The 16559-nt window shown below is 36.3% G+C and overlaps 1 protein-coding gene across 4 annotated transcripts in view; it reads left to right on the top strand.

Moving 5' to 3' along the window:
* The window catches only part of LOC120345892 (uncharacterized), a 42775-nt gene that overhangs the window by 3404 nt on the left and 22812 nt on the right, over positions 1-16559 (top strand). Inside the window, exon 1 of one of the 4 annotated variants that reach the window (XM_078115301.1) lies at positions 11955-12098. The exons of the other annotated variants lie outside the window; for them this stretch is intronic. Coding sequence (XP_077971427.1) covers positions 12045-12098 — 54 coding nt within the window. The 5' untranslated portion in view covers positions 11955-12044. Of the gene's footprint in view, positions 1-11954; positions 12099-16559 lie in introns of those variants that run through there. 4 annotated transcript variants of the gene reach the window in all.

The following is a 16559-nucleotide window of genomic DNA, read 5'->3' as shown; positions in this document are numbered from 1 at the left end:
TAAACGAAATGTTTATCCGAGATATCAGAGAGACGTTTGGAGTAAGAAAAATCATGAAACTTAGCTCACGAGCCTACTACAAAAGCAATTAGATCAAGGGCAGCCGAGTGGGTTGCGATAATGAAGAATATGTTTACATCGGAGGCAATCTACTGATATAAACGATGAGACACCCTAGCCTATGCTAATTGTAAGAGTCCTCTGATGCAAAGACGCCACAACTAATCTGTAATGACGCATAATACGAATTTCGAGTTCATGTATTGGCATTTTCTCATAAAATGAAGGCATTAGTACGGTTAATACCGTTCGGTTAATTTATGCTTAGCATACTTTGTTTTTAAGGTTGAAGTGATAGAGTTTTTCAAGGTTATACAAACTCATTTATTTGATCGCATTTCAATTTTCGCAAAGTGGTTTCGTCGTAGCAGGGTCTCTAACGTAATGGCTTATCGCTTGCCTCTTATTGCGCAAACCACTGAACTACAACTTGAGAAGGTGTGTATGAGCCTCTACAGATATACAAGCAATGCTCTATTATAAATAGGCACGGAGACAGTGCATCGGTACGGGTACAGTAAGATTTTAGCTGAGAAACGAGTTTGCTGGAAATATCGGCGAATTCGGGTGACAGAATAAATGTTCCCAGATTTCATGAAAATTAAAACCATTTTAGCGGTTTCAACAAACTTTGAGTACTGGAATACTCAAGAGACTCGCGGTTTTTCCACACCGATTACCCAAGCAACAATAACAACATAGCAAAATGCCCTATATGTTCACTTCATGTCTGATCACGAGAAAAAGTGAGACCACACGCTGTGTATAATCCATTATTGTCTGGGTAAATTTTACGTCATAATATAAAGGAAGCATGAGTTATTGTTTCATAATAAAGTATAACAATGAACAATCACATTTCAGGAAATTGGTCGTTAGAGGCCACGCACTTGTGTAGGTAGGTGTGATTGCATTCGAATGTATTTTTCATGGGTTTTCAAGCGACGATGATTAATTATAGATAGGAGGGCGGTACCAGCTTAAGTACGCTCAACTTGCAATGATAAGATATCTAGATAAGATGGAAATAAATAATGTTGGATACAGAATGTATGCATAAGACTAGCGCTGCGTTCTATTGTGGCGTCATATGTAAAAAAGAATGGGGACCGGTCAAGGTAATGATAGGACTAATAACTGGAATTAGGATTTTGTGATGGAAAATTAATAATCACATTTTACTCAAGTTCAAAAACATTGTCAAGGTACCTTTACTAGCTGAGTGTGTAGCAAAGTCATTCAGTATATCATCGAAATTATACATTGGTATAATTGATATAGGTTAAATGCTATAATTTACGTATAAAATTAGCAAGGGTTGCAGTGGTCAAAAAATGAAAAATAGCAGTAGCGGCACATTTAGGGCTAGCATGCGAATATTGTGCCCGGTTATGCCTTTCCAGGCTATTTTCAGAATATTCTAACCCTAAAACAAGACCACCGATTCTGTCAGTTCACGTTTCGTTCATTTCTCCAGAAGAAGGGGGCGCCCCAAAAAGATTACTGGCATAAAACAAAAGTATGACACCCGGAGATAAAGCACGGTAGTGTAATTATAATTGAGCGTCTTATCTCGTGTTTGGCAGCAGCGAAGCGCGACTGATCGGAATGATCTCCCACATAGTATTATTGCTGTCACTTCACGCTTCGACAATTTCCAAATCAGCCATTTATCATTTGCAACACAACGCAAGTAACAGTTTGCAATACAAGTAATCTATGCCCAGAAAGGCGGTTGTTGGCAACGAAAAAGCTGAAGGTCATGCGTTGTTGCCTTATTTGATACTTTTTCGGGTTTGCCACCTAAATTTGAACCCAAATATTGATACGGTTAAAGGTCAACTTTTATCTGCAGTATTTTCGACAAGTAATCATACTGAGATTACAATGTTTAGGAAGGGCCGGGATATTTCCTTCTCGACATGGTGTTTTGAAATTTGGCCATAGGTGAGGCGATAAGCCTGGAATCGTAACCGAACTTCTTCAACTTGCGCCTCCAATACGCTATCGCGCACATCACTGGGGCGATAGAGGCACTATAGCACTTACATACACCTATTCATTCGGCACCTAATGATCTGGGTTCAAATTTCATTGCCGCCACCTGACCTAAGGCATATTAAATTGGGTAGAAAAAGCCGAACCAGAGAGGTTTAGGTCTTTCCAAAGTGGCTTATTCGGAGATTAAATTGGGTTGGAACGTAGTACCGCGCTTTTACAAATACATATTAACTAAGTGCAAATACTCATCTCAGATTTCCTTTTGCGTAGTGGAACGAAATATTGTGACGTGTATCGTTATTATGGTACCTGATTCCCATTTTATTTTTGGGAATATATTACTAAATATAGCATTAAAACGTACAGTGATAGAGGAAACAGGTCAAATTGTTGCGTCACACTTACTACTAAAAATTCAACAATAATTTCTGTCATTTAATGGTAGATCGGTTACTTGCATGCTTCATATTTTGTATTTTTTGAAGAGGGAGTTTTTTGGGAGGGAATTTTTTGGCGTCTTCGGCGCGATTAATTAACCACCATGTTCGAAATCAAAATCTGAATTGATTTGTTATACTTACGTGCGTTTAGTTACCGTTAAATCATGCTAATGTTTCTGTTTTATGCATTGTCTGAGTCAAGCACCTAACTATGCATATATTAGATTTAATTCAGAAAATTTCATTTATTTTTATGAATGAGAACTACAGATAGTTGTAAGTGATAGAGTTGCAGGTTGGATGAGATAAATACTTCTTTAGAAAAGTTTGAAATTGTCAAGATGGGTCAACATTGTCAAACTAATTTTAAATTTTCGGTTTGATAGAGTGTTTGACCCCTGTGATTTGCCTGAAAGTTGTGGAAGCGATAGTTTGTGGTTAGCGCACTAGACCCGATTGTGTTGGTTGCAGGTTAAATTTTACTCAGAGTGTAGTAAACCAGAACGGTTGCGCCATTTTTGATCGATTAATATTTCCTTAATAATCAGTGTCAGTCAGTCAATTGTTTATTTTTTTTCAAATAAAAAGAGAAATTTATGCAAAAAATGCAAATAATATAATTTGACTGATCACTGAATAAGGCTCCTTATGTTGAGCGTTGTTCTGAGCAAAGAAAAAACATTATAAATTTGATTCTGGTTATAGAACGTTAAGAAATAGATCGTTTTAGAACTCTGGTTGATCTGCGACCATATATATCTCATTCAAAGAGCATTAACTGTATCGGCTACTATCTCTACCTCCCTTCCTAAAAAAATTCTTATGTGCACTGCAAATACGAATCTGGTTAAATTTCATTGTGTCTGCTATAATTTCTACCTCCATTATTTAAATTTTAAAATATTTCTGTCGTCACGGCCAATGTTTGGTGAAGATAGATTTTACTCAATTAGATTTCTCTAAAATACCATCCACGAATTACAGACGTAAATATTCTGACCTTTCATTCGCAACAGGTAATTTGAGAGATTTTCCTCGAAAATTGCGCGATAATTTTGCATAATTGGAACTCGATTTTAAAACCAAAGACATTATTCTGCCGAAACTAGGTGATTATCCCTCAAAAAAATATCTATGCCAAGACAGAAGCGTCTTTAAAGCATTAGTATGAAATGATTTCAAAGATCTCTCGTGGCGTTGTCTTATGAAAGAGGGAGCTTAAAATCAATTAATCGTGAATGAATATATCGTCTCAATTGTCATTTGAATTACCCCCCTCTGTAGAAAACCATTATAACGATACGTTAGAGTTTGACCAGATAAAGTTTGTGTTGCATTCCCAGTGTGGCATGACTGGCAGCGCAAGCGACTCCGTGTAATATTGAGACATTTCTGTCCAGTTATGGTCCATGCGCAATTGGATATAATAGGATTGTACTGTAGACCAGATCATAAACATATTTTGAAGTCATGACAAAAATCTGAAAATCAAACCTAGCCTAAACTGAGTTTATTCAGGTTCGAATATTTTTGTAAAGTCTGCTAGAGTTATTTTTAGGTAAATAAAGTCAGTCACACGTTAGTTGGAAGTAGAAGGGCAACCATGTCATGTTCAATACTATTCATAGGCGGAATTGTTGTGCAATAATAGTGCGATCCCACGGTTTTGTGACGATACAGACACAGGAAGTGACGTATATTACTGTGAGGAAGCACACACAGAGACGCGTGTTTTTGAAAACTTCTAAAAATATCAGGTACGCTCAGGAAACTAAAAAATAAGTAAATTTAATAACTTTTCGCTGTAGTTCAATCTGTTACACCAACTGCGTATAGCGCCGTCACAGGCTGTAAATTCAGCTGGGTGTTTATTTGAAGTACGGTAACAGAAATTCTGACCGAAACTTGATTCTAAGTCATTTGTTATCGTAGAAACGTAAAGCAAATAAAACTCTCTTCTAACCGTATAAATTGAGTTTTTTTAACTGTTAGGCGAGATTTGGGGCTACGAATGAGTTATTTTCCGATTTGTCTTAAATTTATGTTTAAAGTTTTGTCCTGAGTCTAAAAGTAATTTTTAAGTTGAAATCAGCAACAGAAAATTAAATTTTTGACATGGTCCTTAAGTATTAATTCTTCAGAGATGATCATGCACGTTGTCAAAATATTCCAGCTTTTGAAGATTGAGTTCAATTTTGGCGGTTTTTCCGGTCCAGTGTGCCAAAGAGAGGCATGTTTATGGCTTTGTTTAAGCCAGAGTTCATTATTATCAGTAGTAGTATTGAGTTTATATAATGAGGTCATATTCTATGACAGAATAATAATTCTGGCCTCAGTTAATAAATTTATAATCGACAGCGTCAGGTATAATTTCTCCAATGATAGCTTGTGAATGTGCATGCTATTTTTGAGAATTATTTTTCGGCAAAGTTCCACGCACTCAATCAAAAGGAAATGACTCAATATAGAAATAAATGCGTGCGATTTCTTTCAATTTTACCATTCACTTCTTTTCGGTAGCTAAAACAGCGCGATATATTGTTTTTCAATGGCCTGAATATCATTAATAGAATCAAACTAATACTGTCATTGGTTGGCAATGCCTTCCATTTATAGTGGTCTAAACACTCTAAAGTAAACCTGCTGTGTATATGACAACCTAATAGGATTTTGTCAGAGTTGTAAAATTGAATGGTGATTTTGTAGAAGTAACCAGTCATATTCACAACTTGTTGTGGCTATTTAAAAGTTAGGTGACGATGTTATACTTGTACGTCATAATATTGTTTTAGCAATACATCATTATGCTTTCACAAGGTGAAATGTTTGTTATGCATTGAACAGCATTGTAACGTGATAATGTCTTTTTAATGATTAAGCCATACAGCCTCGCATCGTCTAAAACAGCAAATTTGAGAAGGATTTTGAAGTTTATAATCAGCGTAGACAGCTATCTATCGATTATTTCTTATCTGCAAACCATTGAGACAGTTAGAAATGAGTTTCCAGTAAGTTTGCGTGTTAGCGCATAGTGCCGTATCGACAAGAACATTGCCGGTACAATATAGTCACGTATAGACGGTAATACTGCCAAACCGAGTTTGCACAATAGTAGCAACCACTACAGAGGAAATATAGTTCGTGTGGCGATGCAGGTGAGCGTTTGTGGCTAACAATAGCATTAGCTATGGTTTGTGACTGAATATACGGGGTATAATATTGTAACGATTCCGCCACAAAATATTATTGAAGCTTGGCAAGTCAGTATATTATCATTCTAATATGCTAGTGTTGATGCTGCGGTTGTCCGTATTCCACTTTTTCTGAGTTAGGTTAGGATCAAATCGTAGAAAGGCAGGTTAGACCTGACCGTTTTTGGGTATCGTAGTAGTACCATAATGAAATGGTTATTTTTATAAGATTTGTTCAAAGGGCACGTACTTTGAAGAAAAGAAGACTGATCTCTGTACAAGGTTATACTGGATAATCGTCGCCCGCCGTTCTTACTTAAAAGTTAATATTCTCATATATGGTCTAAACCAGCGGTCGGCAGGCAACCTTTTGTCACTCGCGGGCTAAAATTAAGAGTCGCAAGTCTTCGCAGGTCGCACATATTTTTAGAAAGTTTAAACCGAACGGATGGCCGATTAATCACAAGTTTTTCACACAGATCAGAAGTGGAAATTTTAAATTTTGAGCACGCAAAAACTGCAACAACTCGTGAACTCAACTTCTTCGTTTTACTTATGGAAAAATGACAAATGACATTTAATGTGACACTTTTAATGCATCACGCTTGGTACATTCTGGACATCAATAAATGGGACACTGGATGAAAACATTTTATATAAATGGGAATCAAACAATAAATTTTATTACGTAAAAAATATAATTGTCAAAACAGCCATTTTTTTACTATAATTCAGTGAGGCGTCGCGAGCCGGATTATTTCACTCGTAGGTTGCCGACCCCTAGTCTAAACCTTTTGAATTTACATGGGTATCACAAGCCAGACAAGGTCTCGCGTTGTGAGCTATGCTTACCGTTACCAAGAACAGAGCTACATTTTGTTGTCTACATAAAAGACAATTTTCAGTTGCAATTTGAATTAAATCAGATCTACACCTCAAAAAAGCCAATTTTTACATAAAATCAATAATTGGCGCGACAGACTAGTGATTCAAGCAATGGACTTCACTATGTTGACACCGCAGTTTATATATCCCATGACCACTCACCCACTCGGGATCGGGAGGCAAAGCCGAACCGTCGTGTGAAAAAACGGAATACCTATTGACTCTGGTATGTCGTTTAAAAGCTAAATTGGTATCAATCGATCTAAACTTGTTGCAAAATAAGGTGAAACAATATTTGTCTACAAATCGCGATCAATAATCATAATTGTCGTGTCGTGGGACATTTTATTCCGTTTCCTTGGAAACTGCGTTCTATTTTTATCCCATTCGAGATATCATTGATGCTCGGTCGTGTTGTCGCCTCGGGCTAGTTGGACGTAATTACCAAAATGCGAATGATTCGACAAAGTTGACAAGAAGTTTATGGCTTAGCTTGGTAGTAAGGATTTGTGTAATATGTTAAGAATTTGTTAACGGGAGAAGAGTCTAATCCCGTGGCCTTTCGTTTGGTTAACAACTCAAGTCAGATATAGTGAGGGATAGCCCTGGATCACGTATAGACCGAAGAATAATATTGTATACGAAGCTTGAAATTTCTTGGGCATGTATTTGGTCAGACGAGACAACTTTTCGATAAGTGTATTATTGGGAGTATCATGAATAAATACCACTCATATGCTTGCACTTACCGCGCACCTAAATTATTATACGTCTATCCTAACGCAGAATATACTACGAATCCCTCTCCATATATGCTTACTTCAACCATTTGCCTATAATTCTATGCCTACCCTAATCCAGATCATAGTTTCATTACATTTGAACCCACGTACATGTGAACCCGTAATTTGAACCCACGACAATTGCACCTGCATACTATTGCACCTATGAATTTTTGTTTTACGGATATTTGAACCCATACTAACCCTAACTCATGGATTTTAGCACCCGCATGTAGATTGAACCCGCGGATAGACAGGTGCAAATGTATGGGTTCCAATATACGTGGGTTAAAATGCACGGTCACCCCAGATCATACCATATATCCCACTTCATATGTGTACTCTAACCTATGCCTAACACTATATATCCATCCTGACTCAGAATATATCATGAATCCCACTCTATGTTCCTGGAGTTCCATATTTACCATAACCCAGAGCATATCATGAATGCTGACTCCATGATTTGAAGCCTATGTCTTTAACCTAGGACACAAGTATGCAGACCAAATGGTAGACCACATTAATTTTTGAAATTACAAATCAAGATCTAGAAGGGCAAATTTCTTCAACAAGTTCAGGAAGTCGCTGTCATATCAAATTAATGGCGGGGAATGCCAGATCATGTAGTCTGCCAGGTCAATGACCTGTGATACATTGCAATGGTCTGCGTTTCGGCGCTTATAGTACAAGAAGGGCTCGATTCAGCGATGTTTGGTTATATTCTAGAACTTGTTTATTTATTTTCACTATATATAGTGTTTGGTTTAGATGTTTGGTTATATTCTAGAACTTGTTTATTTATTTTCGTTAGAGAAGTTGCAAACCCATATAAATGAATAAGAGTAACTTAGCAACCCTTCGAACAGCGACTGTGTGCTTATATATATAAATATATGCAGTAGTATATGGCTGCCCTATAGTTGCTTGTACGTAGCCTTGGTAGGTAGGAGTGAACATGGTGGCGTATAAAAAACATGGGACCTCCATAAGTATGCGCACCAAGATGTCGCACAACCTGAACCCTAATCTGGTATACAACCTGAGTTCAGGCTGTGCGCCATCTTGGTGTGCATACTTCAGGAGTTCCAAAATATGTTTAGTACATCAGTGGGAACAGTTTTACTGCAGTTAATTTTAGATCATATGGCGGGCTTGTAGTCTTATAGGTTTAGGTAAACGTCGGTGTTTTTCAGAGAATGAAAATAAATATTCGGTTTTGTTTTCAATTGATTTTTTTCCCCTGTAGTCCATTGTAGACAAAAATGACCGATTAACACCACACTGTTTTTATTTGTTTAATTCAAGGACGCGTGCTATTTGAAATGCCGTTATGCTTTGGAGTCAGGCTTGCCATCTGCTCATTTAATATACGTTTAACAAAATTTATTCCTTTCCTTGAATTTCAATGTTATTGTCAACCTTGTCGGGTATTCAGCTTCTAATCACGGGTATTTAAATGTGCCTGTATCCGGTTATGTATGGATCACACATCTAATTTCAATATGGACTTGTATGGCTGTGTGATTATCTGTGCCTATTATGATATAGTTTCGGTCAAATTACGGCAAAATTTTACTTGCTTTCTCAATATTCTCTTGACTATTCGTTTTGTTGTGTCGATTGTATATTGGTGTTGTGCTTTCATCATGGCCGGGTAGACTAAAAATTTAAATTTTCGTTTAGTGGGCATAGTTAGTTGTACCAAAAACTGTGGCATTTCTAAGCTTCAGACTAGCAGGATAAAGAGGAAAGCCTATAAGGTAGTAAGACATGGTAAACTACTGCCTCCCATCATGTTACCAGTCATGTTGATGGTGGCTGTCTCGATGGTTTGACTATGATCAATGTTACTTGGAAATTACAGAAAAATTTAGCTTCAGGCCCTACTTAAGAGGTGATTATGGAGAAATTGGCGATTAATGAGCATATTAAGAGGCTTGCAGTTCATTAGTCACACGACCTACAAATTGACGTCGACAAAATGTTTGAGCGAGACTGTCGTTAATAAAACAACTATTCTACACGGGATATTCTCTTGTAATATGGCTCTGCGCAAGCAGCCGCCCTGACACACGTAGCTATCATAGGCAATAGAAAGATATTTTGGTTCCGCTAATTGCCTCACACTGTATATACTGAAACGAGTATTACTATATGATATGCGTAAAGTTGTCAGTGTAAGTAAAACAAATCACCCTTTTGCGGACAGTTAATTTATTCTCCACTGTTTTGACACTTATGTTGTGAGTTATGTTGTGAATGGTATTACATAAGACTAAATGGTGTTGCTTAACCATGCAAACATGCCAGAAACTTTTAGCTATATCAGTACGTAAGGCAGGTACATTTTATGAGTCGTTTCAGATCTTTATTTCAAACGAGCCTAAGTATAAGCAGTAGGCATTGATACGTGAGGAGCTGCTGTATTTGTTAGGAACGTAATTTTTCTGGCATGACATTCCCAGCCCAATCTATTACACCCTGGGATATATATATATATATAGCAATAAAATTTAAGCCCGAGATCCGTAATAACCTATGATGTCAACTTAGGTTCGATGTTCTCGCTGACATATGATTATCTTGCATTGTGGAAGCACGACAGGACGAATCTCCAGAGATGGAGCCCAGTGTTGGTGACCAGATTTATCATTAACTAAGCAGGAATATGAAAGCGTGTAGGACATACTTTTGGAGTTGTTATTCTTGGAAAATGTTTGAGCAAATGAGGCAGTTAAAGCGTACTACTTGAAATCGGAAAAGGTTTCCAGAAAATGTTCGGAAATTGCTTTTTTTCCCCGGAAAATTCATGCTTGATTCTATGAATTACCATTCATGTATCCACGGCCAATTGTGTTTGGAGAACTCTGAACTGAATTCTTCGGTTACCGTTTGCTTATCCCCTGTCTTATTGGGAAAGAATTAAACGCTCTAAATTATCGTTCATTCATCCACGGCCAAACATATTTTAAGAAGCCCACACTAAATCCTGTAAATTATCGTTTCTTCATCCATGGCCAATTGTGTTTGGAGAAAATCTAGAGTCTGTAAATTATCGTTCGTTAATCTATGGCCAGATAAGTTTTGAGGGGGTCCCTGACTAAACGCTGCCAATCCTTATTTATTTATCCCTGGTCAAACGTGGGCCGACTTATGCTCAGTGGATATTGCCTTCTTGTCGGGAATTCCTATTTTCGGAAAAGTTTTACTGTAAATAATCTTCAAGTCTTTTTGAAATGAGCTAGACCGTGAAAAGGGGGATTTCAAAATCCATCGGGTTCCGTGTAGTAGTAGAATTAGTGGTTCTGGTTGAAATATGAAGTTAAGGATTGCAAGAAGGGCTGAGTTGAGGCCTAATATTCAGAAACGAGTGTGGTAGTGATCCAAAATTGAGTGAAGCAAGATAAATTATTAGATTGGAAATTTTGTTTTGAATACAGATTATAATATAAAATAGAACATGTTCAGCAGAGAAATTACTGTAAATACCGGACTATTAGAATAAACTTCTGATCTAAACAACTAAGCGTATGGCTGGAATGGCAATCTTTTGTAGGTAAGGATAACGCAGAATGATGTTCAGAACAAAATGCTCGATTACATGTAGGGATGAGAATAATTAAATCATTAGTTTGAAACCTATGCCCTTCACTTTGGACATCGGCTAAATATCAAACCAGGCAGAAAACATGGCTTAGCCTTGCTGTCCTTATTGTTCCTGTTTTGCATAAAGGCGTGAAAACGTCCCATAAAGAGACGGAAGCTTGACTCACGCACAACTTCGGGCGACATCAATTTGCAAATTAAATTAAATTTTTGGCATGAATATAACTTAAATTACGCAAGGGCAAGACTTTGATCGAATACCATTTCATTTTGATCGATCATATCATATATATATTGCGTATAATTCAGTGATTCTAAATGCATTTGGTTGTATACCATCTTCATCATGTTTCGAGATATTTACACCCATTCGTCTCACTTTTCCGTGCAATAGGGGTATGTAAGTAGTAGGAAAAAAGCATTGGATAAGTGAATTCTGCCTAACGCTCCAAGACGCGTTTTTCAGACCTTGGGGTCGAGGGCTTCAAGCCAAACGCAAGTACACTCAGAAATTGTGAAACCCAAGTTCACTCTGACTCAGAAATAAACTGATCTCTGAGCAAAGTTGCGGTGATCACTGATATGCCAATAGCTACTAAAACTCTAAAGAATTATAGCAATGATTTACAAACGTAGATTAATACAAGTTCAGGTCGAAACCATCAGAAAAACAGCTATGAGGCAGTGAATTATTATATAACCTTATATGGAATTTGTTTCACATAATTTCATGTTGAGTTCTGCAAAAAAATATAAAAAAAACTTTGGTCATAAATTCTTTTGTGACCCACGGAATGGAGAACCATGATTTGCACCAGCAGGTAGAAGTGAGCTACATGGGCAGGTGTAAATCCCGTATAAGGAAATCCCGTCTCATCTATTCCGAGCCCAAGTAAAAATCACTGCTACGAAAAAAGCGAGCACTGTTATAAACCAATAAATGCAATAATTTATCATTAATTTACTTTACTATGTTGTATAGTCTAGACTTCTAAGTTTGTATACTGTGTAGTTTGCGGGCTATCAACCCAGGATTATTATAAAACTTGAAGGCCTCGACTAGGCCATTGGATACTATGTCGCCGACAAGAAAATATGACTTAAACGAGAAGATGTATGCTGATGGAGACGTGAGTGTTGGTTTATGTTTCCATCCCACCATGACATAGGGCAGAAGTGCTTTATTGAGAGTTTTTAACCAAAATATTCGCTCCGTGGAAAGCTGTTTCTCTGATACTGTTGACTTTAGGTGTTTGTGCGCCAGTGGTAGATTGGAACTCACTCTACTATCAAAAGTCTTTCAACGTTGAGTATTGGGATGAGGACCTTGCTTTGAGAAAAAGCACTTGGCGCATCTTCCGCGTGATACTGTTTTATTACTAATAGTACTATTTTAATTTTAGCTGATGGTAGGTGAATTTTCTTTGAGCAAATTTCTGCAATGAAAGTATTTGCTTTAAGTGGTAGAATACCAAATTTCTACAATGTTGATTTCGTCAGAGTTTTTAAAACTAAATGTTTCAATTCCATTCTCCACATCAACTATGACACATGAAAATATGAGATTCGGGAAAATGGCGCAGCGCCATCTAACGATTTTACTCATATGAACTTTGTTAGCAATTCTCCTCGGCTTTAGATAAATAATTCATCGCTCTGTCGCTGAAAATCTGTTCTAAATGTGGACTTAAAAGATGCTTCTTATCTGTAAGCTAATACCAACACTCTATTCCCTACTTTTAAGGACTGCTCTATCCGCACTGTTGAAAAATTCTTCTTCGGAGTTGTTCAGTTCAGACGATAGTCGTGATATCTTATTATGCTATATTTGATAACGATGACATTATACATGTTTCTTGTCCTAACAGCTGTACTGAGTGTCTAGTTATAAGATTAGATGCATCAGAATAGATACGTATTCTAGAATTAATTTTTGAATTTCGATTCTAATTCTGCTAGGTTTATTCGGAAAATTATAAGAATCGTTCTTCGTAAATTTGACTTAAATTATAATTTTTAGGCAAAAAAAGAGGAGTTTGAAACAGTTAGTTTGTTAGCTCTAATACGCACATCACAGTTTATTTCGAATGTCATTAATTTTTTTCAAAATAGCTAACTACATAAAAATTTGTTGGTGTTTTGACGGTGATTTCTCTGTAAATGTGAGGATTTAGAAAATCCAGAATTGGAATAAATTCTAAATTGCAAGGGAGTCTAGTGACGTGACAAATTCTAATATCCCCACAAAAAGATATTCCTAGAAAATCGTTTAGTGAAATACTTGAATTGCAGTTTTATTCCCAAGTGTTATTGATGTCGTGGCAAGTAAATGATATTTATTTCTGGGGTTTAGTCTACAAAGTAAAGCCTACGCTAGATTTCGTTCATACCCATACGGACGAAGTATTGATCGCGATTCAATTTTTCTTGTTAATTTGTCAACTGTATAATTGTTGTTGATTAAAGTCTGACTTTGGTCATCTGAAAAGTTACAGAATTAAAATTTATGGACTTAGGATGAAAAAATCTAAACAACCCAACATAGCCGTTTTGATTCTGAGGGGTCCACAATAAAGAGGCTGAGTAGAAGGCAAAGTTGTCAGGGACACGTTACTATATGACTGTCTTTAATTATATTTGTTATAAACTGCTGACTTTGTTTATAAGGTCATTTGGTTTGCAACGATTCTATAAGTCATATTACCTATAAAACCAAATAACTTTACTTTTATTTTTCAATACATGGTTTAATTTTCACGATATCTACACTTGATCCACGCTTGATCTGGGATAAATCTAAAACAAATTAATCCTAAAAAAAATCTATAAACTTCGTAAATTATTCAGAACCCAAAAATTTATCGATTTTGCGACAATGCATGAAATAAATGACTGGCCTTAATTTACGATTCAAGTCCAGCGTTATCGTACACTGTTAAAAAAATCGTTAAAAAAGTATGGAACTCGAGATGTGTATATTATTATGGGGTAGAACAATTATATTGCCATCAGTGATTAGTTTATATTTTTCGCGTTCAACTGAGTAATATCATATAGGTGCTATAGCGTGGTGCTCATAGTTCAAATATGCATAAAATCGCAAATTACGTATGTTTGAGGAAGTTTGGCCAAACGAAAATTTACAGAATAAAAAAATTTGATGTACAGCCAGATTTTTAAGACAGGTCATCTTTACTCTTGCTAAATAAAATAAATGAAATATTGCATTATCCGCGTACACATCTACTGACGCAAAGGCATTGAAGACGAAGGATAGGTAGTTAGTTCCGTATAAACCCAATTGGAAACAATGATTCTATTGATTTTCTATATTTCATAGTTTTTGAAAATTTAATGGAGGCTTTTTCAGACATATTCTGATATTCAATTTCTCAAAACTATCATTTTTGAAGACATTAATTCGAAATTGCAACGAAAATTAGAAATTTTAGAATATTGACTGTAATTAATTTCATATTGATTTGATTGCTTCCAAATAAAACTATTCTGAATTCTTCCTAAATTCAGAAATATCGAATCTATTTAATTTTCGAATCGATTCGAATATTCAATTTGTTTTTTATACGATGTGTATTCGCGCCTAACTCCCCGAACAAGCGGTCACTGATATCTAACGGTACGTAAGGAGCTAACTTTTTGTGAAGACCGGATTTTTTCCAGGTTGGCGAACTTAATTTATCGCATCCATGGAATGGCATTTAAACCAGAGATGTGGAGATCAACGCTTTTAACTTGAACATCCATCTCCTTTTTTAGACTTTCTTAATGGCTTCATTTGCCATAACCAACTAGTCTCAACTTGTTGAAGATAATTGGATTTCCTCTCGGCTTCATTTCTTAATGAGATTGGGTGCCGTCCGTGTCATTTCGAAGATAATAAAATTTTGAACGAGGTTTTGCATATTTGATCGCATTAACTTCGTCCGGTGACGGACATGTGAGATAGCGGTTTAACCAGTGACGTTGGCTGTTAAAACGTGCGTAGATGTTACCAGTGTTTCATCTCTAAATAGATTCTGATCGTGGAACTTGTTATTTTTGGTGTAACCCAGGAGTGGGCAAGGTTATTGGACCAGGGTTCAAGAATTTTGCCCAACTAGACCGGCGGGCCATGTAAGTGCGACGTGAAAAATTACATTTTGTGAACAATATTTACAGTGGTACAAAAGCAGAAGTGAAAATCAATGAACCTTGTGCCAAAACTAAATTTAATCGCAATATCAACAAATTCCTTGAGTTTGTTTTTTAAGCTAAAACATCAAAACTTGGTTTTAGTATGTTTGTGGCAGCATCAGGCGGGCCCGCGTGACGTAGTTTGCCCATGTCAGGTGTAACTCGATTTAATTTATGTATTTATTCAAGTTGATGTAAAGATTTGGACAAATAGTAAGATTTATGGTATAATTGACATATTACAGACATACAGGTGTATAAAAAGGTTTTCACGGAAATTTACGCGACTCACATTGATTCGCTTGGTATCGTTATCTGAATCCATAATATGAATTCATTTTCTCATTGTCGTTTTCCTGATCGCCTTATTAACTTGAAATGCCTCAAGTCTCGTGTTAATCGGTATTTACTGGCGCGTATTGCACCAACTCTTCTTCCTCCAAATAGCTCTTGCCAATTTGGTTGTCACTCCTAATTTTTTTTAAATCACCTAACCTTGTACACCGGTGTTCCAATTTTCTAAAAATAGCCACTGACGCTTAAAATACCCAGAAGGCCGCGTTAAGCCAACTACACTTCATTCAAATAATCGATAACCAATTAGGAGTAATAATATTGATTTTGTGTTAAAATGTTCGCGGGAACCAGAATTTGAATTTCGATTTTCGCGTTTACCAAGAAATCGCTTGTTTTAATATTTAAAAATTATGTGAAATTCATAAGATTTTGTATCGTATATTGTCAACAATATAGGTTCAACGTTGTGTATAGAGCCCGGTATGCCGAATCGTGTTAGGTTATGAATCGCGTTAGAGAGAAAAGTAAATAGGATTTAATAAAATAACTTTGCCTGGATTGTCAAATCACGATCGGTCATTGTAATAATTCGCTAATTAATCGGTACGAGTTTAATTGTAAGTTCAAAGTATAAGTTCATTCACTAGCATAACAGACGATAATATAACAGATAAAAGAAATAGAAGGAAATTAATTACAGGATCAAGAGAGCAGATAAAACCTAAGTGAGGTTTGAAAGTACAGAATTTAAATAAAAAGAAGTGTTCAGTCACCTACGAATGAGCTACTCCCAATTGTATTATGACATCACATTCGCGTATTATGATGTCACATTGCTAAATCGTTTTATTTTTCAATATCATCGACATATTTAATAGTCACTCCAATGGCGTTGCGAACTTTTCACTAATGCAACGGAGCTAGTGATCAATGGGTCAATATTTTTCTTCCAAATAAAATACTTAAATCCCGACGCAAGATTGTTCGATTTATCGATTTTGGTCTCTTGCAGGACCCTGTACTCAGTGTTCACAATACATCGTCTTAGTTCATAATAATCTCGATAAATTATGAAAATTCGTATATTATCACATTCAATT

Source organism: Styela clava, chromosome 8 (genome assembly GCF_964204865.1).
Source record: "Styela clava chromosome 8, kaStyClav1.hap1.2, whole genome shotgun sequence".
Taxonomy (NCBI): Eukaryota; Metazoa; Chordata; class Ascidiacea; order Stolidobranchia; family Styelidae; genus Styela; species Styela clava.
Note: the sequence above shows the minus strand (reverse complement) of the source record. Positions and strands in the feature narration are given on the sequence as shown.